General features: G+C 40.9%; 1 protein-coding gene across 2 annotated transcripts in view; it reads right to left on the minus strand.

The window, feature by feature from the left end:
* The window catches only part of DCAF12 (DDB1 and CUL4 associated factor 12), a 38,890-nt gene that overhangs the window by 3,227 nt on the left and 8,571 nt on the right, over positions 1-27,092 (minus strand). For both annotated transcript variants that reach the window (XM_049625220.1, XM_049625226.1), the window contains exons 3-7: positions 10,464-10,670; positions 9,331-9,391; positions 4,286-4,479; positions 3,248-3,313; positions 1,951-2,113 (exon numbers count right to left, since the gene is read on the minus strand). In XM_049625220.1, the coding sequence (XP_049481177.1) occupies positions 1,951-2,113; positions 3,248-3,313; positions 4,286-4,479; positions 9,331-9,391; positions 10,464-10,670 (691 nt within the window). The remainder of the gene's footprint in view (positions 1-1,950; positions 2,114-3,247; positions 3,314-4,285; positions 4,480-9,330; positions 9,392-10,463; positions 10,671-27,092) is intronic.

Raw genomic sequence — 27,092 nt, forward strand, 5'->3', positions numbered from 1 at the left:
TTCAAACCTATACTGAAACAGGGTAACCTGCATATTTATATATCATTATATTAATAAGGACTTTTTCCTATCTGACCTAAAAGCCCTATCTGACACTGCAAGAGGTCTTTATCTGGTACTGTGTCTGTGGATCAAAGAAGTGCATGGGGTACGAAGATGTCTCTTGGCACATAGGAAGTGCTTGATGATATTTGTGGAATCAGTATTTCCTTATTAGTTATGAAAGCTACTCCTGTAACAGTAACCAAAATATCTTATTAAAGCTTTATTTTTTTAAGACTCATTTTTTAAAAATTTTTTTCAACATTTTTTTTTTTTTAACATTTATGAGACAGAGAGACAGAGCATGAACGGGGGAGGGTCAGAGAGAGAGGGAGACACAGAATCCGAAACAGGCTCCAGGCTCTGAGCTGTCAGCACAGAGCCCGATGCGGGACTCGAACCCATGGACCGCGAGATCATGACCTGAGCCAAAGTCGGACGCTTAACCGACTGGGCCACCCAGGCGCCCCTCGTTTTTTTTAATTTTTAAAAAATGTTTATTTATTTATTTTGAGAGAGAGAGAAAGAGCAGAGAAGGGGCAGAGAGAGAGAGAGATGGACAGAGAGAATCCCAAGCAGGCTCCACATTCAGAGTGAAGCCTGACATGAGTCTCATGACCTAAGCCAAAATCAAGAGTCGGTCACTTAACCAACTGAGCCACCCAGGTACCCCTAAAACTTAAACACAATTTTTTTTTAACTAATCTCTACACCCAACATGGGGCTTGAACCCACAACACCAAGATCAAGAGTCACATGCTCCACCCACCAAGCCAGGTGCCCCTCTTAAAGCTTTTCATTGCAGACATCATTCCAGCCAACCCTAATCACTCTTCCCCTTAAAACTCTCATTACACACATTATTCTCTCTGCCCTGAAACATGAGCATCTTAACTAAAATTGAACACAAACCCCAAACAAAAGCCACTTTTGCAATATCTGAATGAAAATAAACACTACTTGAAAGAAAGAGGCTAAACTGTAATTCTTATTGTGCCTTTTAGGACTCCCAGGATAATGTAGCTACATTTTTGCATGAGAAGGGGAACAAAGTGAGATGAAGAAAATACACTCTGTTAACTTGAATAATCTGTATTCTAGTCCCTGGCTGTTCTTCCACCAATCCAGAAGATACTGAGCATGGAATTTAAATGCTCTGGGTCTCAGTCAGCTCATCTATAAAACAGAGTTATTAACACTAATCTTACCTTTTCCTACCTGCTTCTTACAGGGTTCTAGGTAAGATGAAATAACATGTCAGATAAAGATATACTGAAATCTTAAAGTACAGTACAAACATAATCTTTTTATTCCTTGATAAAGAAAGAGTGCTCTCAGAGAAAATATGCTATAAAAGATGGAAGGCTGAAGCTACAACTCACCCAGTGATCAGAACTAAACTATTTTCTTCAGGTTTACTGAGGTATAATTGACAAACAATACACTGTACATATTTAAAATACAATCTGAAGTTTTAACATATGTATATACCCATGACACTACCACCACAATCAAAATAACTAATATATCCATCACCCTCAAATGTTTCCTCATGCCCTCTGTAAACTCCTCACTGTACATCATCCCTTGGCATAAAATGATTTTTACAGTTCAGATGGGGCACCAGCAAAAAACTACCATAGGGCAGAAAGTCAAGATCTATGAAGAAATAAGAAAACCACCAATATCCTGACTGTTGGTTTCCACTGAGGCTTCTGTGGCCACAAATTTGTCTGTGGTGTTTGAAGCTCTGTTGCCATCTGCGAGTATTTAAGCTCCCTCCATGTGTTACCAAACACCAGGTTCCATAAAGATCACGATTGTTGTTTGGAAATCAACACAGAAACTGAAAGTCAAAACCCATCTGCAATGCAGCTATAAGCCTCAGGGGCATACCAGGACTCTTACCACTGCCTCGCTCCCTGGAGCAAACAGACTTGACGTTGTATGATGGCTGCCGTGGATCCAAGAAGGAGACATGAGCTTGGGAGCCCACTGCATACACCGACCATTCACTACCATAGGCCAGGCACACATTCTCACGGCAATATGGCAGTTTGGTGGAGAGGAGCTGAAACAGAGAGAGGAAATGATGCACCCATGGCAATACCAGAGAGTGTACTATAGGGCACTGTTTTTAGATGCCCACCTGTGTGGGTTTCCTTCATACACAAGCCACACAAAGTCAGAGACAAAAAGACAAGCCCTGATTAAGGAAATAATGCCCTGTTCCACCCCTAAGTAAATAAGAGAAAGAGAGGGTGACTGTTAATAAGAAATAAGATCTAATACTGAAGAGGACTGATTAGGGGAAAAAAGGTTAAGCTGGAATTAAATAATCAGAAGCAGAAAAGCCTAGACCTACAGGTCATTTCCAGGGGTAACCCCAGGGCACTAAAGCCAAGGTCACATTGTGTTCTCTGCCAGGACCCTCTCTGCCACCACCCTCCTCACTACTCTTCAGATAAAGGGGCTAATTTCTGGCTATCCTCAGCCTAGGTTCCCAATTGTATGAGAGTTGTACACTACAGAAAGCACACTCATGGGCCTGGCTCAACCCTAGGGAACACCAGTCAGCCTTAACCCTTAAGTCAGTCCTCAGCAGGTGCCAACTGCATGTAAGGCACCAAGCAAGGTCAGCGGAGCTCAAAGGCTGCTTCACATGAAGGAGTCAGTAATTCCTGAAGCTCTGCTTCTTCTTGAGGATGAGTCTATAACAGAAGTAATAGGCAGCAAAGGCCTCTGGGACAAGAAGAGGGCAAATAACCTACAGACAGGTTTGACTTTATGCAAAAGTTCCTTGTAAAGATTGTAAATCTTCTCATTACCTATTATTTCAAAGATGGTTTATATTAGTTTAATTAATTTTCAGTTGCCAGTGATTCCTAACTTTTAGGTTTTCCTGCCCTTATGACATGCCAAATGGCCAATAATCCATAACCAAATACTTAAATGCCTTGTGGATTGGAGGACTGCTAGTTAAAGGAGTCTTTCAGTAAGTCCTTGCAATGTGAAAGAATCACCACCTCTGATCTCTTTAAAAGACTTAAAAGAGGCACATCAGACTCTGAATTCCATGCACTGTGCAATAACATCGCCAGACCCTTGGAAAACTGATGCTTTATACAGAATGAAAAGGCTTAGGGAGAGTTTTTAACCAAAAGGTAAATTTTTAGGTAAAACCACTAAGTCATGTTCATCACACCTTAGACAGTGTATTTTCAGCCTTCCAGAGATGAAAGTAACCATCCAGAGACACTGCTCCCAATTCCTACAAGAGCAATGAAAAAAATAGGTTATATTTCAATCTGTAGCAACTAATATACAATAGTAAGCAGGGGAAGACCCTGAAGGTTGGGGTCCTCCCATTGTTCATTCTTATCCCATGAGGATTCCAGCAGGGGGGGCCAGGGATTGTTAATTGTTAGTCCATCATCTCACTCTATGGCATGCAGCTGGATAGAATATTAAATCAAGGCTGCTGCTTGGGAGAACTCAAGAAGCCAGCCAGGTTCTAGCAGTAATATAAATACCTATGGTTCAGAAAGTTCCTACTATGTAATCATTCCCATGACATCTCGTTGGATAGTTATAGCAGAGCACACACATGAAGGACAGTTTCATAAATCTCAGTGTGAAAGCTTCTATGATTGGAGGATCTAAATCTACCTCTAAGCCATAACTATGGACAGGAGATAGGAGGCTAAGGGAACTATCTTTCAAATGTGGCCTGATTCAGATTTGGGGAGCTTTTCTCCTCTTCTGGCTCTGAGTCTCCACCCTAACATTCAATACCGCCAGTTTCAGATCTGACTCAATGATTAGGTAAGACCTGCTGGGAGTGTTGATAAGAGGCAGTGAAGAATGAAAAGAACCTGAATACCAAAGACAAAAAAAGTGATCATTTTCAGAGGCACATATGAAAATCACACCCAAAATAGAGCACTTGCAAAGGCATGTGCAAATGAGAGACAGTCAAATCAGAGTGGCCCTGGGGAAACTCTGAGAGGCTGACCTACAAATATGGACCATCCAGAGAAATACTGCAGAGCTCAATGCAAGGGATGGGTTTTATAATCTCAGAATTTCTCACCAGCGTCCCTCAGCCTTCAATTCTCCATAGGCTCAGAACTAAGCTATGTTACAAGGACTGACTTGGAAAGAGAAGGGAAGTGAATCTTACAAGATTTAAGCCAAGAAGCTGAAGCAAGAGGAATAGGCTTCCTCTTTGGCAAGGTCATACCTTATTCTTGTTGTTGAAGGCCAGAGCCCGGACCTTGCAGTTGTCAGGATTTGTGTCCTCCTTGGGAATGTCCTTTAAGGCCTTGTGAGTGATGTGAGCATACACAGGGACCCGTGACACATTGTGCCTTGCATCACTTTTGGTCAACACATCGTCTGTCACCTCCCAGAGTCCCATAGAGCCATCACGTGAGCCTACAGAGCAAGGAAACCACAGATGTCAGACATACTCAAATCTCTATGGGACAGTCCTACAGAAACCAAGATGGGCTTTCTTAGTCTAGCTTTCTGGGCATCATCCTCATATGTGCTGAAGCTTGGTCAGGTGGCCCACCACAAAACAGAACAGCATACATTTTAATAGTTACATCAAAAGGATGATTCAACTAAGGTATAGGAGATATAATATAACCTTTAACCATTGGTGATATTTTTCAAGAGAATTATAGTTTGAGAAAGCTCAGTAATTTTCCAAGCCAAATGCTTAGGTCACTTGGGCATGCACAGGTGATGTCTGCTGGGCAGTAGAGTTTGGGAACCTCCACCTTAGAGCAACAGTGCTTAATGTCTTCTGAGTCTTGTAAGCCTCTGAGAGACTTAGGAATGTTAAAAACCCCTTTCTCTAGAAAACTACACAAAATACCACATTGTACATTCAATTTTAGGGAGGTTCATGAACCTCTTGAAGGCTTTCCATGGACCTATAGGGACCATAATTCCCATATTAAGAATGTTTGGGGGCACCTGGGCAGCTCAGTGGGTTAAGCATCCCACTTTGGCTCAGGTCATGATCTCACAGTTTGTGGGCTTGAGCCCCACATTGAGCCCTGTGCTTGACAGCTCAGAACCTGGAACCTGCTTCCGATTCTGTGTCTCCCTCTCTCTCTGCCCCTCCCCACCCTCTCAAAAATAAACTTAAAAAAAAAATAAAAACCAAAAACCTTTAAAAAAAGAATGCAAGTTCGAGGCACCTGGCTGTCTCAGTCAGTAGAGCATGCTACTAACTCTTGACTCATGTTGGGTGTGGAGATGACTTAAAAAAAAAAAAAAAAAAAAAAAAAAAGGATGAGCATTCTACAGAAAATGAATACTTAAAAACATAGTTTTCCTTAGCAAACAATAATGAAGCACTTAAAAAACTAAAAACACTATTCTTTGAACTGAGCCCTGAATACACTGCTGGTGGCGAGCTTAAATGGGACCATCTTTCTGGAGGACAACTGAGCATCTGCAGCAAAAACCAGAAAGTGTGTGTTCCCATCTAGGAATAATGCACTATCATAAGACACACACAAAAAGATGTTTATTCAGAACAATCTGTATGTCCTATAAGAATAAGGCTATGTTATAGTCATAAAATAGAAAATCAAGAACCATTAAAAAAAATCCTGTTTTGGGGTGCCTGGGTGGCTCAGTCGGTTAAGCGTTCGACTTCGGCTCAGGTCATGTGATCTTGAGGTCTATGAGTTCGAGCCCCGCGTCAGGCTCTGTGCTAACAGCTCAGAGCCTGGAGCCTGCTTCGGATTCTGTGTCTCCCTCTCTCTCTGCCCCTCCCCTGCTCTCTCTCTCTAAGAAATATTAAAAACAAAAATCCCATCTTAGGGGTGCCTGGGTGGCTCAGTTGTTGAGCGTCCACTCTTGATTTTGGCTCAGTTCATGATTTACAGTTTATGAGCTCAAGCCCCAAACTGAGTTCTACACTGATAGTGCAGAGCCTGCTTGGGATTCTCTCTCTGCTTCTCTGCTGCCTGCATGCACACGAGCACATTCACTCTTTCTCAAATAAATTTCAAAAAAAAATCATGTTTTAAAATTCCTTTCCAGTAAAGTTATTTGCCAACTCTCCTTTAGACTAGAAGATATCCTTCCCATATTGCAAATCTCACGAATGTTTCATAGTAAAAATGATCTAACATGAGAGAAATACCATCCAGTTTGTGTGCATCTTTTCTTTTAAAGATTTTATTTTCAAGTAATCTCTACACCCAACACAGGGCCCAAACCTACAACCCCGACATCAAGAGTCACATGCTTTACAGACTGAGCCAGCCAGGTGCCACCAATTTGTTTGCATCATAACGCTTATGGACAGGGATTCAAAGCAGAGGTTTTATTACATATGAAATCTAGAAAAGGCCAGAAGAACTATGCATGGTTTATAATGCAAATTAAAAAATAAATCTGTACAAGTTTTGGGGTGCCTGAGTGGCTCAGTCGGTTAAGTGTCTGACTTCAGCTCAGGTCATGATCTCGCAGTTTGTGAGTTCGAGCCCTGTGTCAGGCTCTGTGCTAACAGCTCAGAGCCTGGGGCCTGCTTCAGATTCTGTGTCTCCCTCTCTCTCTGCCCTTCCCATGCTCATGCTCTGTCTCTTAATAATAAATAAACATTAAAAAAAAAAAAAAACTATACAAGTTTTATTATGAAAAATTCAAGCATACTGAAATGTTGACAGAATTTTACAATGAACTGTTCAATTACACCTATATTCTATCAACATTTTATCATACTTGGTAGGTACATCTATCCATATATTCATCATTCATCCATTTTAACCAACTAAAAATATGTACTGAAAAATGACTATTATTTTAATATTATATTTCAAAATATTAATAGTAGTTATCTCTGGGTAGAGATATTGAGGGTAGTTCTTATTTCCTTTTTTGTTTATCTATATTTTAAAAATTTCTTATGATTAACACCTATTACTTTTAAAATAAAGAAAAATTATTTAAAGAACTAGTTGGGCAGCATCATGAAGATTGGATTGGAGAAGACAAGTACAGAAGCAGAGAGAAAATATGGAAGGATATTAGGGGTAATTCAAGATATAGATGATGAGCACTCTAGCATAGAAAAGAAATTGTAGGGGCGCCTGGGTGGCTCAGTCGGTTAAGCGGCCGACTTCGGCTCAGGTCATGATCTCACGGTCCGTGAGTTTGAGGCCCACGTCGGGCTCTGTGCTGACAGCTCAGAGCCTGGAGCCTATTTCAGATTCTGTGTCTCCCTCTCTCTGACCCTCCCCTGTTCATGCTCTGTCTCTCCCTGTCTCAAAAATAAATAAAACGTTAAAAAAAAAAAAAAAAAAAAAAAGAAATTGTATATAAGAGGGTCAGAGAGAGGGAGACACAGAATCTGAAATAGGCTCCAGGCTCTGAGCTGTCAGCACAGAGCCCGACGTGGGCCTCAAACTCACGGACCGTGAGATCATGACCTGAGCCGGGCTCTGGGCTGATGGCTCAGAGCCTGACGCGGGGCTTGAACTCACGGACCGCGAGATCGTGACCTGGCTGAAGTCGGACGCTTAACCGACTGCGCCACCCAGGCGCCCCGTATAAGACATACTTTAAAAAGCAGTATAAACATGGCTTGGTAATCTAAGGAGACTGAAGACCCTAAGAGGAGTTTTAGTTTTCTGGCTGTGCACCTTTGTGTGGAAGGTGGGAGCATTCACAAATATATGTCCTAGGAGAGGAGGGGATCTTGGAATAAAGATGGTGAGTATGAATGTGCTGAGTCTGAGGTGGAATGTTCAGGGGTTGATATTCATCATCAAGCTGAACGTTAACAATGGTTAACAAGTATTGGGCATTTTTAATACAGCAGCAACTATGTATTACTTCATTTAATCCTACCAATGACCTTTTTATAAAAATGTTTATTTTAGAGAGAGAGAGACAAAGAGAGTGTCAGTGGGGGAAGTGCAGAGAGAGACAGGGAGACAGAATCCCAAGCAGGGTTCAAGTTGCCCATGTAGAGCCTGACACAGGGCTTGAACCCACAAACCGTGAGATCACGACCTGAGCCAAAATCAAGAGTCAGGTGCTTAACCAACTGAGCCACCGAGGTGCCCTCAGAGCCCATGTTCTTAAAACCTGCTATACTGTTCAGAAAATGTAGACTTAGGAGTTAGCAGCTTGAAAACATAGGATGTTGGCAGGGTATCTCAAGGAGAGATGAGAGGCTCCCAAAGCAAAGCCAAGTCCTGGCTCCCAACAACATTTAGTGCAGGTTACTGTCATACAGGCAATCCCTGTTATAAAGATGACAGGACTCGGCCTCTGCCTTCAAACAGCTCTCATTCCCCAGGGAGGCAAATGACAGGGAATTCAAAAGCTTCTGAACCACTCCTGGGTAATTCTGACCTGTAACTATGTTTCTTCATTAGATTTATCTTCCTTCTTGGCTGCTTTCTATTGCCTTGCAAAGAATCGAAAGAGGAAATATTTATGTTCCCTGAGCTTTGTTAGTAGCAGTTCTAAGCATGGGCTTTGAAATCAGACCTGGATTCAGATCCTGAGTCCATCTGTCACTATTCATGTGGCCTTTGGCAAGTTATAATAAACTCTCAGAATATAAAGTTTCTCATTTGTGAAATGAGGCTAATAATGCAAACCTTTTAGTATTATTCTGAGAATTATAAGAAATAACAGATATGAGGTACTTAATTTAGCAACCATTATGATTATTTTTATTTGGGAATCTAGAACTGGGGATTGGATTTTTACATATGGGTACCCAGCAAAACTGTAGCACTCTCAGCCTACTTTGTAGGCTGCTGTGGGTATCCAGAAAGCATTTGTGTATCTCTTTATTATCTTCTCTACACTAATTTCCTTGTGTTTTTTTCTGACTTCTACCCCTGGGAAAGAAATTCCCCTAATTCTTTTTTTTTAAATTTTTTTTTTAATGTTTACTTATTTTTGAGACAGAGAAAGACAGAGCGTGAACGGGGGAAGTACCCCAGAAAAGTTGAGGCTAACATGCCATCACACATACTTTTGGGGAACAAAGCAGAATATGAATAATAAATGAAGAATGCCAGCAAAACTCCACTTTCCAGATCAGGAATATACAGGGGAAATGACTTATTCAAGGACACATGATAAGTAAGAGAAAGAGCCAATATTGGAAATAAGATCTCCTGGCCCCTGGCTGATGGTCTGTTTACTGGGCTATTTCCAATCGCACTACTACCCCTTTTCAATTTCTAGCCTCCCTCCCTCCCTGCCACACAAAAACTCCATACAAAAGGGTAATTTTACCAGATACCGCCATAGTATCACTGATCCATGCAATGGAAAAGATCCAATCCTTGTGTCCATCCTTGGAGAGGAAGAAGTGACAGACAGGTACAGAGAGAGAAGGGAAAAAAATAAATTAGTAAAATAAGGATTACAATGTATACTCTTGAAAAGCATACACTCTGACTGAAAATATCTTTGTAAAACTGATAAAGTGATCTCTGATGATCTTAACCCATAGGGCAGGATCCCACAATTTTTAACTTCTGTCTTGAGGAGCTCAAAGCTGGAATAAAACCGGCATTCCCATGGACAATGAACATGTCTGGTGGACACACCGCTCTGGCCTGCCACCTCTGGATGTCTTATTTGGGGCTCCTACACATAATCACCTACCTTTTCTCTAATTTCATCCTACCACTCTCCTCTTGTACCTTCCTGGTACAAGAGCTATAACTGACCTCTTTGCTGTTCCTTCTGTCTGGAGCTCTCTTCCTCCAGACATCAACATGACTTGTACTCTCATTTCCTTTATGTCTCCTGCTAAATGTCATTCTTATCAATGAGGACTTCTCTGACCATCCTCTGAAATAGCATTCTCCAACTCTCTCTATCCCCTTAATCTGCCTTTACACTTCTCCATGGCACTTATCATACTCTGACATACTGCTGGTAAATATTTATTGGTTTATATGTCTCCCTCCACTAGAAGACAGGCTTCACGAGGTGTGGGGCTTTATCTGTTTTGTTCATTGCATGTCCCCAGTGTCCAAAACAATGATTGGACATAGAAAGCTCAATAAACAGTTGTTGCTGAATGAATGACTTAATAAACTTTGTTCTCTGACTATGGGCAGTGGGAGGTATGTAGACATTGTGGATTCAGACACAAATCCACTGGTGCTGGACCCTGAGGTGTGTTGCTCACTGCTTTATTGAACAACACTCTCAATATACCAGATACTCTCTATGGGGAATTCAGTCCTCATTCAGGTATTTCTACCCTCTCACCCCACCCCCATGCCCCCGGAGTTAGCAGAAATCTAGGGGAAACTATTCCTTCCCAGGGGGCATGTGGGAGGAGGGTCCATGTTACCTAGCAGGCTCTGTTTAAAAACAGGCTACCTCTAACTACAATTACTGGGGAAACTTACATCACCCACACACACAGGATCTAGCGTAGGCAGCCGGTAAATGGCAAGACTGTTGGGGTTGTCTCCTCCAGTGGCTAACAGAGTTCTGGAGGGATTCAGCTCAATGGCATGGATACCACAGCCCTGCTGGGTCACACCTCCAGGGTCCCGGTCCTTCAGAATGGGAATCTTGGTGATCTGGCTTGTCTGCACATCCACTACAAATAGCTACAAGAAAAGGGATAAAGAAGGTGACACAGTTTCTCTTTAATATGGATAACCCTGGGTACAAACATCCATTCATTCAATTATCCATCAAACTTTAATTAATCTCTACTACATGTTAGACCCTAGAAATTGTTAAAGGCATAGTCAGGGTTATTAGTCAAATGAAATATGAAAATAAGGAAATATAACAGAGACAGGTATAATACACTGCATGAACACAGATTAACAAGCAGTAAACTCTGTCTGGGATTCAAAGACAGCTTCAGGGGTGCCTGGGTTGGCTCAGTCAGTTAAGCATCTGGCTCTTGATTTCACCGTTCCTGAGATCAAGCCCCAGTCCCAAGCTTGCGATTCTTTTCTCTTTTCCTCCTCTTTCCCTCTCTCTTTGCTCTGCTCCCGCTCCCCCACTCTCAAAATAAATAAATAAATAAACTTTAAAAAAAAAAAAAAAGGGCAGCTTCAAAGAGGACTTTCATTAGACTATGGACCTAAAGAACCCAACTAAAGGTTTTCTACCATTCTGGACTTATTTTATATATCTAATTCTTATCTACCCATGCAGAGAAACTTGTAAACAATTCCCAGAACCCATCATCATAACCACTATTAACTGTGTTATAAATGTTAGGTTTGCTGGAGTGACCTGAGACATATGACAAGGTAAGAGTTATTAATTATCTCACTGCTTTTCTCTAAGCACGTACACCATTCACATGCCCCATGCCTTTGTTCATGCTGCTGCTTCTGCCTGAAATGCTCTTCTCCACCTCTTTTCCAAACTAACCTCTTGCCACTCTGCAAGATTTAACTCAGAGAAATGTTTTACAGAAAAGATCAGTCTCAGAGAAAGAACAATCCCAAGTCTTTTAATAAACTCTTTATAGAATTAAATGATTCACTCTTTCACTCAGTTGTTCAGGACCACCTAAAATACCAAGTACTGTTCTAGGAGCTAGCAATGTGTCTATGCACGAGAGAGAAATAATCTAGTGTAGGAAGTCAGCTTAAAATCCTCTCAGCAGCTCTTGTGATGAAGCCAAATCACGTCAAATCTTTGTATAAAGTAACCTACTGCTTGTGCCAGAAGAAGGTCTAGGAAAGGAGAAACCAGATAGGCCTTAAATTTAAATATAAGGGAAGGAGTACCTGGAATAAGAGTGCCAGGGAGAGAGGTGCCTGGATGGCTTGGTACTTAAGTGTCCAACTTTTTTTTTTTTTTTTTTAATTTAAAACCCAGGTGAGCAAACACCACTGTAATGCCCTCAGCAGCAGAGAAAAGGGAAAATCCTGGCTGGTGAGTATGCCAGACGCTGTGCTGGGGGCTTCCAGTTACTTAAAAGTCCCCCCGGGGGACATCTGGCCATGTCCAGGGACATCTGTGGTTGCCACACCTGGGGTCGGTGGGGCTGGGGAGGCTGCTGACGCCCCACAGTGCTCGGGACACACCGATGTGCGCAGTGCTGAGGGGCAGAGACTGCTGTAAAGATGAGCAGACCAGAACTCTCTGATGGTCCCATTTTACAGATAAGGAACCTGAGTGTTAGCTCCCAGCTACTGAGAGGCAGGTGGCGCCTCTTTGCAAGAATCAACAGTAGCAGAGCAAATAAGGCAGCCTTTAACCTTCTGGTACCCAACCTTCTGACCTCACCTCACAAATAAGAGGTGAATGTGAAATCTGACAGAATCAGGACTGCATGTACTACACGATGTCCCCACTTGCTTCCTTCCAACAATTCATAGGGATGTCTTTCCAAGTCAGTGAAGGGGAATGCAGTCAGGTGAGGTCCCTGGACCTACTGCCCACGTCACTCTTCGCTTGCTCACTCAAGTGTTTACTAACCACTACTGCTCACTGCATGGACAGCACTGTGAGGCACACACATGTGCTAACATCTTTCATGTCTGCTCTTGGTCCAGGACGCATTTATGCTGGTGTAAGGCAGGGATGCAGGAAGTCTGATTAAGAGCTCTCTCCACTGGAGCGCCTGGGTGGCTCAGTCAGTTAAGCTAAGCGTCCAACTCTTGATTTTGACTAAGGTCATGATCTCACAGTTTGTGGGATCAAGCCCGGGGTCAGGCTTTGTGCTGACAGTGCAGAGCCTGCTTGGGATTTTCTCTCTCTCTCCCTCTGCCCCTCTCCCATGCACATGCTCTCTTAAAATAAACAAACATTAAAAAAAAAAAAAAAAAAAAGAGTGCCAGAGACTGAGGAAAAATTTTAAAAAGAAAGTGGGGTGGGGAGGCACAACCTCCCCTGAATCTGTAATATAAGCCCTGAGAACTACTTAAGGCAGATTCCTGGCCTAATAGGCACCATTGCTGATGTACTCCATAGGCATTTTAAACTCAATAATGTCCAGGGGTGCCTGGGTGGTTCAGTTTCTTAAGTGCAGGGTGTGGAGCCTGCTTAAGATTCTCTCTCTCCCTCTCCCTCTGCCAGTCCCCTGCCTGCCTGTGCATGCTCGCTTTCTCTCTCTCTCTCTCTCTCTCTCAAAATAAATAAATAAATAAATAAATAAATAAATAAATAAATAAATAAAAAATAAAAATATGTGCAAAACAAATTACCTTCCTTCTCGACTCCTCCCACATTCCCATCATCCAATCTAGACCTGCCAAATCTACATCTTAAATATTCTCACAGTTGGCTCCTACCTTTCCATCCTTTTTCTCATCACCTGTCTGGACAATGGCAACTGGTCTTTGTACCTTCAGGCAAGGCCAAAATCAAAACTATTCTCCACATTAAAAAAAATTTTTTTTAATATTTATTCATTTATGAAAGACAGAGAGCACAAGCGGGGTGGGGGCAGAGAGAGAGGGAGACACAGAATCTGAAGCAGGCTCCAGGCTCTGATCTGTCAGCACAGAGCCCGATGCGGGGCTCAAACTCACAAGCTGTGAGATCATGACCTGAGCTGAAGTCGGACGCTTAACTGACTGAGCCACCCAGGCGCCCCTATTCTCCACACTTTAATACGTCATCTTGACAAAAATGGCAATCCTCCCATATCAGTTAAAAATTTCCATTGGTGGGCGCCTGGGTGGCTCAGTCGGTTAAGCGTCCAACTTCGGTTCAGGTCATGATCTCTAAGTTCGTGAGTTCGAGTCCCACATCAGGCTCTATGCTGACAGCTTAGAGCCTGGAGCCCGCTTTGAATTCTGCGTTTCCCTCTCTCTCTGTCTGTCCTCCACTCACGCTCTGTCTCTCTCTCAAAAATAAACAAACATTAAAAAAAAAGAAAAGAAAAAATATCTATTCATTCCTCTTTATCTAAATCTAAACTCCTTATCACAGCCATCAAGACTCCTCAATCTGGCCCCAACCTCTCTCTCTAGCTTTACAACCTGCCATGGACCTCATGCTCTAGAAATAATGGCTTATTACTTATTATTCACCCAAAAATCTTCAATGAAATATAATTATTTTGTTTCATGCTCGTGCTGTTCACAAAGCCACAACTACTTCCCCCTCTTTTCTATATGTGGCCAGTACATACTTATCTTTCACGATTCAGTTCAGTTATGTCCTCTCTGAATATTCCCTAAATATCCAGACTGGATAAGTTTTTCTCTTGCAGGTTTCCCAGATACCCCTCTACCCACAACACTAATTTAAAATCTTTGTCTCTCTCCCCCAATTACAACGCCCTCCCAATTCAAAGAGTAGGAGATTTATCTTATTAGTTCTGTAATCCTACCCCAACAGTGGAAAGCTATATAGTAAGCACTTGTAGAAGACACCTTTCAGGAAGTGTGACCAACAATGTTAAGGGGACCACATATCCCTGCATTCACAGTGGGGCCCTGTTAAGGTGCATTTGATGTAAGTCCAGATCTCCAGATCAGAGAATTGTCCAGAGGTGGCCTCCTGGCTCAGGGAGAACCAATCCAGAGGCTAGATTTGACTGATCAGATTCTCTCAGGAATGTGAAACTGGTTTGGAGGCATTAGACCAGACTGTCTGGGTGACCAATTTCTACCAAAGCCAGTCCCCGAGAGAAAGGAACAGAAGAGAGACAGCACGGACATCCTTAATTCCTAACAGCTTTCCAATTCTTAGTTCTGTTTCCTTCTGAGATCTAGAGATACTTCCTACTCTTGGGGTTTGCATATTAGCCCTTCCAATAAACATCAGTGGGGGAGCGCCTGGGTGGCTCAGTTGGCTAAGTGTCTGACTTCGACTCAGGTTATGATTTCACAGTTTGTGAGTTCGAGCCCCACGTCGGGCTCTCTGCTGTCAGTGTGCAGAGCCAGAGAGCCTGCTTCGGATCTTCTGTCCCCGTCTCTCTGCCCTTCCCTGTTCTCTCTCTCTCTCTCAAAAATAAATAAAACATTTAAGAAAAATTAAAAAAAACCAAAAACAACAACCATGAGTGGGTTTCTTACTCTTTTAGAGCAAATGATCTCTAACCAACACAGTCCCTCTCAAATGTTTAATGAAGCAAAATTAACTGCCCACTTATACCTCTGTGTTTTTGTTTTGTGGGACAATGCATCCATAACATGCTACCTTTGAGACCAATGATTCCCTAATTGATTATCACAATCACTTGGGGAGTTTTCTTTTTTAGAAACACTATAAAAGAAAAACAATTCCCAGGCCCTACCCTAAAATGCCTCCAATTTCCAACTCTGGGGCCTGTAAAACTGACTTCTTTTCAAGGATCTCCAGGTGAATCTAATGATTGCCCAGGTTTAATAATCACTGATCTAGATGCTTGCTATTCAAAGGAGCTTGTTGGAACCCAAGAATCTCAAGCCCTGCCCTAGACATATTTAATAAGAATCTGGAGTTTCCCAAGATCTCTAGGTATACTGATGCTTGAGAAGCACTGATGTAGAGAATCTGTTCTGTATACTAAGAGTAATGAATTTGATAAGATACAAGAGTAAACTGACCTGCAATCTGGAAAGATCCAAGTTTCTCTTATGGAATCTGAGGGCAGGCTAAAGATTATTTTAGCCACTGTGTCAGCCCATTCTTTTATCCGTGTGTGTGTGTGGCCATTCCTGTCTTAATACAGAGGTCCATTTCTGCCATCCAGAAAAGATGTGGAGAAAAGGTTTCAACTATTCATGTCCAAGAAAGTCTTAAGTCCAATGACTCCAGTTTTGAGAAATCTAGATTTGAATTTCAAATTTGTTACCTATTAGCTGTGTGATCTTAGGCAAGTCACTTAACCTTTCTTTAAAAAAAATTTTTTTTTTTTAACGTTTATTTATTTTTGAGACAGAGAGAGACAGAGCATGAATGGGGGAGGGTCAGAGAGAGGGAGACACAGAATCTGAAACAGGCTCCAGGCTCTGAGCTGTCAGCACAGAGCCCGACGCGGGGCTCAAACCCACGGACTGCGAGATCATGACCTGAGCCGAAGTCGGCCGCTTAACCGACTGAGCCACCCAGGCGCCCCAAGTCACTTAACCTTTCTATATTTTGTTTCTCATCTATAAAAATAGAATAAGACCTACCTTTAGGGTTGCTAAAAGATCTAATAAAACATAAAGCATCTAGCACAGGGGTTGGCACATAATTGGTGCTTAACAAGTAACAATTAATAGTGATATACTATTCTAAAAAATATACACTATTTTTTTTAATGTTTATTTATTTTTGAGAGAGAGAATATGAGCCGGGCAGGAGCAGAGAAGATCTGAAACAGGCTCCGTGCTGACAGCAGAGAGCCAAATGTGGGGCTTGAACTCGTGAACTGTGAGATCATGGCCTGAGCTGAAGTCAGACACTTAACCAACTGAGTCACCCAGGTGCCCCAGCAATACACTATTCTAATGTTTGTTTAGTTCTGTATGGTGTAGTTTCATCTACACTTGATGAAAAACATCTGATACAGGGGAAATGAAAAAGTTAATAGCTAAGGACCCAGGAAACCAGGAGTTTACCCCCAACCTCACTCTTGCAGAGGAATGACAAAGCACCATGTGAAGGACAGAAACTTTTTGCTTTTTCAAAGGAAGGGAAAGGGATGTGAGTGAGCTGCCACAGAGTATTTCCCCAAGCTCTCTGACAAGGGGCCAAGGCTTCATGCAGTTCCTGTAACAAATCCCAGAATGGGGCTGCTCCACATTAACCTACTGGGATCCCTGCCAGGAACTAGCAGCATGGCAAGGTAAGTTTGAATCTAAATGGCTCCCTGCAGCTTACATTCTAGAACAGAGGGGCAAAAAATGAAAGCAAAGGCCTTACAATCAGGAAGCTTATAAAATTAGAGAGTATATCTCTGAATGCATGTATAATACACGTAGATACACACAAATGTGCATACATAGAAAGATGAAGGCAGCTTAATAAAATGAAGGGGCTCACAAAATTTCTAAAATTCCGAAGTGTTTTAGCTGGAGCCTAATGGATAAAGGAAAACAAATCCACATAGATTACACAGATATCAAGATAAATTATACTGAGTCAGACAGAAAAAGCCAACTGGGCAGCCTAAGTCTGCTGAAAGTTGGGTAAATGGAAGACAACCAAAATCAAAGAATCCATTCCTATTCCAAACCAAGAAAATGAGTAGGAGCAAGGGAGAGAGTCAAGACCAAGAAGATCAACAGAAAATGGTCAGACAATATGTATCAAAAATTTCAACACACGTAAAGCCTATAATTTCAATTTTAAGAACTTATGCTATGGAAATAATGATTGGTGAATAGTTTTAACTAAAATGTATTAATTTTGGGACACCGGGCTGGCTCAGTTGGTGGAATATATAACTCTTGATCTTGGGGTTGAGAGTTCAAGCCCTATACAGGGTATAGAAATTACTTAAAAAATAAAATCTTTTTTTTTTTTAAGTATTTTTTTTTTTTAAATTCATTTATTTTGAGAGAGAAAGAAAGAGCATGTGTGCAAATGCAAGCAGGGGTGGGGCAGAAAGAGGAGAGAGAGAGAGAGAGAGAATCCCAGTCAGGCTCTGCACTGTCAGTGCGGAGTCCAACACAGCGCTCAAACCCACAAACCACAAGATCGTGACCTGAACCGAAACTAAGAGTCGGACGATCAACAGAGCCACCCAGGTGCTCCTAAAATAAAATCTTTTAAAAATAAATAAATAAAATAAATTTTTAAATAGTGAGACACCATAGGGGATTGGGTATAGCCACACAGTGGACTATTATACAGCTTTTAAGAATGGGCCTGGCTCAGTCAGTAGAGTATGTGATTACTGACCTTGGGTTCATGAGTTCAAGCCCCTTGCTGGGGGTAGAGTTTACTTAAAAAAAAGAAAAAAAAAAGAGTAGAGAATATTTATTAACATGGAAAGCTGTTCATGCTATGGTATAAAATAAATAAGCTTAAAAAAAAATCTTATTTTTAAGTAATCTCTATACCCAACGTGGGGCTCAAACTTACAACCCTGAGATGAAGGTGCATGCTCTACTGAGTGACCCAGGCAGGCACCTAAATGAATAAGCTTTTAAAAACATAATTCCTGGGGCACCTGAGTGGCTCAGTTGGCTCAGACTCTTTTTTTTTTTTTTTTTAATTTTTTTTTTTAACCTTTATTGATTTTTGAGACAGAGAGAGAGAGAGAGCATGAATGGGGGAGGTTCAGAGAGAGATGGAGACACAGAATCTGAAACAGGCTCCAGGCTCTGAGCTGTCAGCACAGAGCTCAACGTGGGGCTCGAATTCACGGACTGTGAGATCATGACCTGAGCCGAAGTCAGACGCTCAACCGACTGAGCCACCCAGGCGCCCCTAAGCTCAGACTCTTGATATCGGCTCAGATGATGATCTCGTGGACCTGGGATTGAGCCCCATGATCCTTGGGATTTGTTCTCTTTTCTCTCAAAATAAATAAAAACATGGGACACCTGGGTGGCTCGTTGGTTAAACGTCAGAATTCGGCTCAGGTCATGATCTCACAGTTTGTGGGTTTGAGCCCCACGTCGGGCTCTGTGCTGACAGCTCAGAGCCTGGAGCCTGCTTTAGATTCTGGGTCTCCCTCTCTCTGCCCCTCCCCACTCACACTCTGTCTGTCTCTGGCTCTCAAAAATAAATAAAACATTAACATAAATAAAATAAATAAATAAATAAATAAAAACATAGTCCCAGTTATCTTAATTTTTTTCTCAACGAACACATATGATTTGCACAATATAAGAAAAGGATCAAGATAATGAGTTGTATTCAAGACTCCAACGATGACCAGGAAAATCAGGCATTCTGTCTAGCCCACCTGTAAAAGCCAGTTCCCTGCCCACCTGCATCCTGTTGCACAGGAGGTTGGGGATACAGCTGAGCTCAATATGCTGCTTGAACAATATCAAGACTCCAGAGCTACAAATATTTCAGACTGTTCAGGACCTAGAAGAGTTGTGACACCAGAAAGCCCAGGTCATTGTTTTAATTCCAAGTATATTAAAGGAGAGATCGTGTGGTTATTTAAAGTAAAAGGACTGGGGAGGCTGGGTGGCTCAGTCGGTTAAGCTTTTGATCCTTGGTTTCAGCTCAGGTCATGATCTCATGGTATGTGAGTACGAGTCCCACACTGGGCTTGACACTGACAGTGTGGGCCTGCTTGGAATTCTCTCTCTCTGCTCTTCTCCTACTCGTGCTCTCTCCCAAAATAAGTAAAAGTTATAAGTAAATAAATAAATAAATAAATAAATAAATAAATAGGACATTTTGGATCCCAATTACAAAAATAATGCATCCTAAATTTATAAAACATAGAAAAGCAGGTATTAGGAAATATAAACCACCACAATCCTATCACTCACTCTCTGTATCTTCTTTCAGGCCCTTTACTACACACTCAGTCACATGCCTACGTATATTTCTTCATTTGTAAAATGTGATGTCACATATTATTTTATATAGTTTTATTTAATACAGCAGTAACAGCTTTCCAAATTAGTTGATATAGTTCTACATATTTCTTAATGCCTATAAGGTAGTTCACCGTATGTGTATACTAGCATTTACTGAATGTATTTCCTATTATTATTTTTTAAAGATTTCTTTTATGTAATTATGCTCTTCCAACTGAGCTAGCAGGCATCCTGCATCTATTATTAAACATTTATGCTGTGTTCAAATTTTCAGTAGTATAAAACACTGCAATGAACATCCTTGTTATCTAAATCCAGGCTCCTATGCTATGCCAAGACCTCTTACTCTCTGAATTGTGACTATAAACTGTTCCTTCAAAAGGTGGCTATGGGCTGACTTGCTAAAATTAGCAATGGTACTTCCTATGGGATCCTGAATTCTGGTATTTTCCCACTAGAATCATGATTTTTGTGGAAGGAGGACATACTAGGATTTATAATTATCCTAGAATTAAGTGACATAATTCTTTGCAAATTTTATATCTAACAAGTTCAATAAACTGATTTTTTTAAAGAGTAATTTATTGGAAGTGTATTCTTTTTTAATTTTTTTTATGGATTTATTTTTAAGTAATCTCTACACCTAATGCGGGGCTCAAACTCACAACCCTGAAATCAACTCTATTTTCAGCTTTTTCTTCCCCTACAGCATTTCTAATTAGTTATAAAGCCATCTATTCAGAATTAACAGGGAGCCTTATCTCTAAACTACTGGAAAGTAGAGAGATTATAGTTACATATTAATTACTTATCTGGTATATTAAAAAACTATAAGCTTTCAATAATAACAGTGTTAAAACAATGATATGACTGCATAATCCTATTTCTCTCACTTTTACTTTCTGAGCATTATAGTACCAAGTCTTAAGGACAATATGGTTGTGTATTTGCCCACTCAGAAGGAAGATTTCTCTCTAGATGTTATTTTGAGTTCGAAAAAAATCCTTATGTGACTCAGAAAGGAAACTCCTTTTGCTATATATCCTACCACTGTATTTTACTTCCTCCACCCAGAAAAGATATATAATACATAACTATGCTGAATTTTTGTCAGTAAACAAGACAAGGAATGAACAAGGCCACTTCCACCATTGTTTTAGACTAAGAAAAAAGAAGATTCATCTAGCTGAAGTAACATTTAAAAAAATAAGTTTATTAACAATATTTTGGGGCGCCTGGGTGGCTCAGTCGGTTGAGTGTCCGACTTCGGCTCAGGTCATGATCTCACGGTCTGTGAGTTTGAGCCCCGCGTCGGGCTCTGTGCCGACAGCTCAGAGCCTGGAGCCTGCTTCAGATTCTGTGTCTCCCTCTCTCTCTGACCCTCCCCCATTCATGCTCTGTCTCTCTCTGTCTCAAAAACTAAATAAGTACTAAAAAAAAAAAAAAAAAAGAAAAAAACAACAACAATATTTTATCAACAATAACGGAAGCAAAAAAAAATGCAAGAAAGATCACTCAGAATCCTCTCTTTTTATCTTTATCAAGTAATCTCTATGCCAACATGGGGCTCAAGCTCATGACACTGAGATCAAGAGTTGCACATTCCACCAACTGAGCCAGCCAGGTGCCCCCTCTCTTTTCAAATCTGTTTTTTCATTTGTCAATGCATAATTGTGTACAGCTATAATAAGCACAGATAGAATTTTGTATCTCATTACATTTAACATATCAAATGCTTTGCATGTTATTAGTCTTCATAATTATGTTAATTTCTGCATAATATCATGCAGATGTGATTTACCATAAATTATTCAAGTATTCTCTTTTTGTTAATATTTAGATAAAATAGCTTGCAATGATTATATCATTAAAAAAGACTTCTCTTCCTATGGATAAATCCCCTAGTCTGAAAATATTAGGTCAAAGGGTATGATATTTTTAGGCTCTTCATTCAATAATTAATATGTACCAGACTTTTGAAATATAATGCCAAATTGCTGTCAAAAAAGGGTTTCAGTGGCAATGTATATATGTACCTGTTTCACCACATCCTTATCAGAACTAGGTATTAATTTGTACACAGAAAAATATTTTGCTTTTATCTGTATTCCTTCTATAATGAAATTAAATATAATTTCCTAATTGTACTTCCTTACATAAATTATTATATAAATATAATAAATACAATAGGGATTATTTATTTATCTATTTATTTTTAGATGATACTTTCTTTCAAGATTTTATTTTCAAGTAATCTCTACACCCAACATGGGCTCGAACCCACAACCCTGAGATCAAGAGTGGCATGCTCCACTGACTGAGCCAGCCAGGTGGCCCTAGATGAATTATTTTAAAATGTCTAAGCTGCTTGGGATGTAACTACCATACAGAAAGAAGCCATTTACAGGGTACAGAAATGCTATTTACCTTAAGCACACCCGAACCTGGCCAAAAATAAACCTAAAGTCTAGGACCAACAAATCACTACTGCCACTTCTTCTTCACTGCCACCATTAATTACATCAACAATTTACTAAACACATGTTTTAGGCACTGTGCTGAATAACATTTTATTTAATTCTGTTCCTGACCCTGCTAGGCAGGTACTACTTTCTCCATTTATTTTAAAGGTGAGAGAAGAAAGGCTTAAGAGAAGGTATTTGAGCTTGTCCATAGGCACAAAGTTAATAAAAAACGGAGCCCAGACTCAACCCACAAATCTTTGAATCTAAATATGCAATACAAAATGACATCATCAAATTTGTTGGTATAAATGTGGATATTCTTGCTCAGTCAAAAGAGCTGGAGACTCTTGATCTTGGGGTTGAGTTTGAGCCCCAAGTTGGGTATAGAGATTACTTAAAAATAAAATCTTAAAGGGGCGCCTGGGTGGCGCAGTCGGTTAAGCGTCCGACTTCAGCCAGGTCACGATCTCGCGGTCCGTGAGTTCGAGCCCCGCGTCAGGCTCTGGGCTGATGGCTCGGAGCCTGGAGCCTGTTTCTGATTCTGTGTCTCCCTCTCTCTCTGCCCCTCCCCCGTTCATGCTCTGTCTCTCTCTGTCCCAAAAATAAAAATAAAAAATGTTGAAAAAAAAAAAAAAAAGTGATGGTTGTATATAATAAAAAAAATAAATAAATAAAATAAAATAAAATAAAATCTTAAAAACAAAAAACAAAAAACAAACAAATGTGGATATTCTGACATATGTTTACATATTAATCTGCTAGAAAAGAGACCAAAACTTGGAAACTAATGTCCTAAGCTAAGATCTGACTTGAAAAAATAATGGGCAGGGGCGCCTGGGTGGCGCAGTCGGTTAAGCCTCCGACTTCAGCCAGGTCACGATCTCGCGGTCCGTGGGTTCGTGCCCCGCGTCGGGCTCTGGGCCGATGGCTCGGAGCCTGGAGCCTGTTTCCGATTCTGTGTCTCCCTCTCTCTCTGCCCCTCCCCCGTTCATGCTCTGTCTCTCTCTGTCTCAAAAATAAATTAAAAAAAAAAAAAGAAAAAATAATGGGCAAATATCTTGCTTTATCTGTAATTGAGATCAGGAACAGGCAAATCAGAAAAATAATAATTGAAAAAGAAAAGAAAAATAACCATTTGTCAAGGGCTTCCTCAAAGTGCAGAAATAACATCTAATTATACCCTACTGGCTGCTGAACAGATATTAACCAAGATGCCTACAAGGACATTCTTCCAGATCCATCAACTATAATGTCCTACTTACGCCCTGAACATAGTTTAGAAAATACAGGGAGGATTCAAACAACTGATCTAGATTTAATAAGGTAGCAAAAAAATTATTGCTACATAGCATAAAGTCTAATCCAGTGATTCACGTAACAATTGCCTGAGAGCTTGTTTAAAATGCCAATTCTTCAGGTACCTGGCTGGCTCAGGTGGTAGAGCATATGACTCTTGATCTCGGGGTTATGAGTTCAAGCCCCATGCTGGGTATAGAGATTACTTAAAAAAAAAAAAAAAAAAAAAAAAAATAGGGGCACCTGGTTTGCTCGGTCAGAAGAGTATGCAACTCTTGAATTCGGGGTCATGAGTTTGAGCCTCACACTGAGTGTGGAGAGTACTGAGAAAAAATAAATGAACTTGAAAATAAATAAATAGATGTAAATAAATTTTAAAAAATACTAATAAAATGTCAATTCCTAGGTTTCACTGAGGGAAATCCTGAATCCATACTGGAGCAGGGACAAGGAAACTGCATTTTTAGCACACACCTCAAGTGACTGTGATGCAGCTGGTTTCTGGGTCATGCCTGAGAAACAAAAGCCTAAGTATCAGAAATCAAATATGCATCAATTTAAAACAAGAAAACTGGGGGCGCCTGGGTGGCTCAGTCAGTTAAGGGTCTGACTTCAGCTCAGGTCATGATCTCACAGTCCGTGAGTTCGAGCCCTGCCTCAAGTTCTGTGCTGACAGCTCAGAGAGCCTGGAGCCTGCTTTGGATTCTGTGTCTCCCTCTCTCTCTGCCCCACCCCACTCATGCTCTGTCTCTCTCTGTCTCAAAAATAAATAAAAACATTAAAAAAAAATTTTAAAACAAGTAAACTGACAAAGGAAGTCATGCTTAGCTCATGGAACTTTTTTATTCCTTTGGTGATATGATAGCCGTTCAAGTGATTGGCCTTGGGGGTAGGGAGGACAAGCTTCAGAAGGGTTCAAGGAAAGTAGGAACCAACTGAAATAACTAGACTGTTCTATTATTATTATTTTAGTTTATTTATTTATTTTGTGAGAGGAGAAAGAGAGAGAATCTCAAGCAGGCTCTGCCCTACCAGCGCAGAGTCCGATATGGGTCTTAAACTCACAAACCGTGAAATCATGACCCAAGCCAAAGTTGGACGCTTAACCAACTAAGCCACCTGGGCACCTCTAGACTGTTTTATTATTAACTTTCCTCCGGTAGTTGGCCTATCAGGCACCTCCCAGCAAACCTCTGCTCTCAGCAACTCAGGTTTCCTCATCCTCCAAGGCTATAGAGCTATAGGAACAGGCTCTAAATATATCAGGGATCATACTGCATGTGACTCAATTGTCTAGATGAGAAAGGTGATTAACAAGATTATTCATTATTAAAGGCTAGCATGAGGGGCGTTGGGGTGGCTCAGTCAGTTGAACAACTGACTTTGGCTCAGGTCATGATCTCGCAGTTGAGTTCGAGCCCCATGTCTGGCTCTGTGCCAAAAGCTCAGAGCCTGGATCTTGGTTCAGATTCTGTGTCTCCCTCTCTCTCTGACCCTCCTCCACTGGCACTCTGTTTCTCTCCCTCAAAAATAAATAAATGTTTAGAAAAAGAAAAAAAAAAAAAGGCTAGCATGAACCAAAGGAAAAAAAAATTATTCAAGGGAGATTCAGTTAGCCAACCCTCCAGCGAATGTGTCACAGTCTCTTTCCCCATAGTTTCTGCCCTGCATCAGCCAAATGGGTTTATTAGGGACCCTCAACATTTCTTGTACTTTCTTGATTTGGCTACAGAACACACACCTCTGCTTCCTCCCCATTAGCTGAAGCCCCTTCCTCCTTTGGGAAATCCTCCCTGAACACCCTATAAATTACTTCCTCTTTGGAGCACTGGGGGTGCAGGGTAGAGAGGGTTGGGAGCACTGCTGGAATATACAGAGTATATTAGAAACCAGGAATGTGAAATATTCTGTAAAATATGAGATAAAGTCTCAGACAACAAAGAAACCACCAAAAACACCATCAACATTCTTGTTGAGAAAAACTGCCCTAAAATTCTTGAACCCCTCCACAGGACTGCTGGTCAGGCCCTAACATTCTTGACCATTAATTTTCTCACAAACAGAAGGTGATCCACAGTCTGCAATGCACTACACAAAACAGGATTCCTGAGTCCCACACCTATGTTAATCCAAGAAAGGCCTTCCCAGACATGAAGACAAGTCAGAAAAGGGCAGGAAAAAAACAACTCTAGCACCTTCACATGTAAGGGGCATAAACATATTTCTACTGTTCCTCTTCCTAAAGCCTCCTAACATCAATTAACTCTATATGAAACCTTAGAATTTGAGGCATTTCCACAAGGATTTCCCATGTAGAAACACTTCCACACATGTGCCCCAGCAGATGAACTTGCCAACATAACAATTCTATCATTTCCACATCTAAAGTCTTCCTCTAGGGGCGCCTGGGTGGCTCAGTGGGTTAAGCGTCTGACTTCAGCTCAGGTCATGATCTTGGGGTTCATGAGTTCGAGCCCCATGTCAGGCTCTGTGCTGACAGCTCAGAGGCTGGAGCTGCCTCAGATTCTCTGTCTCTGTCTCTCTCTCTCTCTGCCCCTCCCTGTTCATGTTCTGCCTCTCTCTGTCAAAAAATAAACAATAAAACATAAATAATAAAATCTTCCTCTAAGAGTCAAATATTCTGAAAATAACATAAAGACTAATTCTGGAATAAATCTGAACATTTCTTACTAGGCAGAGAATAACCACGTCATTTTAAAAATGGCTAATTTACAGATTACTATCCTATGAAACAAAACTGTAGGATACAGATAAGAATGCTGTACACCTGGTTGGGCCCAAGAAATTCTGCAAGCATTTATAAGTACCTTCTAGGGGTAACTGGCTGGCTCATTCAGTTGTAGGTTTGAGCCCCATGTTGGGTGTAAAAATTACTTTAAAATAAAATCTTTAAAAAAGTAAAAAATTAAGATAAAAGTATCTTCTAAAAGGGTATAATCCTTTTGGGGAAATAAAATAGTAAAATGAAGGAGCATGAATTAAAGATCTGGTCAAAGCAAAACTCCCACACTTCACCATATTTTGTTTTCCTGTGTCTCAAATTGGATCTCATATTCTGCTTTTATTTCAGGAATCTGCATATGTAAACTCAGTGAAAACATTACAGCTATTTTCTCAACCCTGGTGCTTACCAGTCCTCCCCATCCCCAAAATTAGGCTCCTAAAGTTCTTCTTCCTCCCATCTGACAGCAAATCGCAGCCTAAACTCATTTTGTCTGCTTCATTATGATCCACCAAGTCTATCTGGGAAGTCAGCAGTATACCCTTGACCATTACTTTGGGAAATGGTGAGAAAAAGAAAGCAGCCCTGATATGTAGGGAGTGAGCCTGGTACTATCAGCTAGGCCTTGGTGTCTGGGTGAAAATAATTTCACAGGAAATTTTCCTGTGAAAGTCCCATTTCCTTAAGCCTTCCCACAAATCAGTCTTCTAAGTCCCTTCTAACACCCTCTTACTGAGAGGCTCCTTGGTTCCCTTTGGTGTAAGTTCTCTGTAACTGCAATAAGCAATTTTATCTACTATGCTAAGTCCCTGATAGTCTTAAATACCTCAAACTCTGCATACATTATCACTCTATTACTATCCTCCTCTTCAAACCATCCCCTCTCAAAATACCTTTTTTTCTTTTTAAAAAAATTTTATTTAAGTAATCTCTGCACCCAATGTGGGGCTTGAACTCACGACCCCAAGATCAAGATTTGCATGCTCTTCTGACTGAGCCAACCAGGTGCTCCAAAATATCCCCCTTCTTGAATTTTTTTGGTACTCTCCTAGTTCTCCTCTGACCTCCCTGGTCTCCTTGTAGCAGTTCCTGCTCCATAAATGTAGACATTCTCCAAGGTTCTAT

Source organism: Panthera uncia, chromosome D4, assembly GCF_023721935.1.
Source record: "Panthera uncia isolate 11264 chromosome D4, Puncia_PCG_1.0, whole genome shotgun sequence".
NCBI lineage: Eukaryota > Metazoa > Chordata > Mammalia > Carnivora > Felidae > Panthera > Panthera uncia.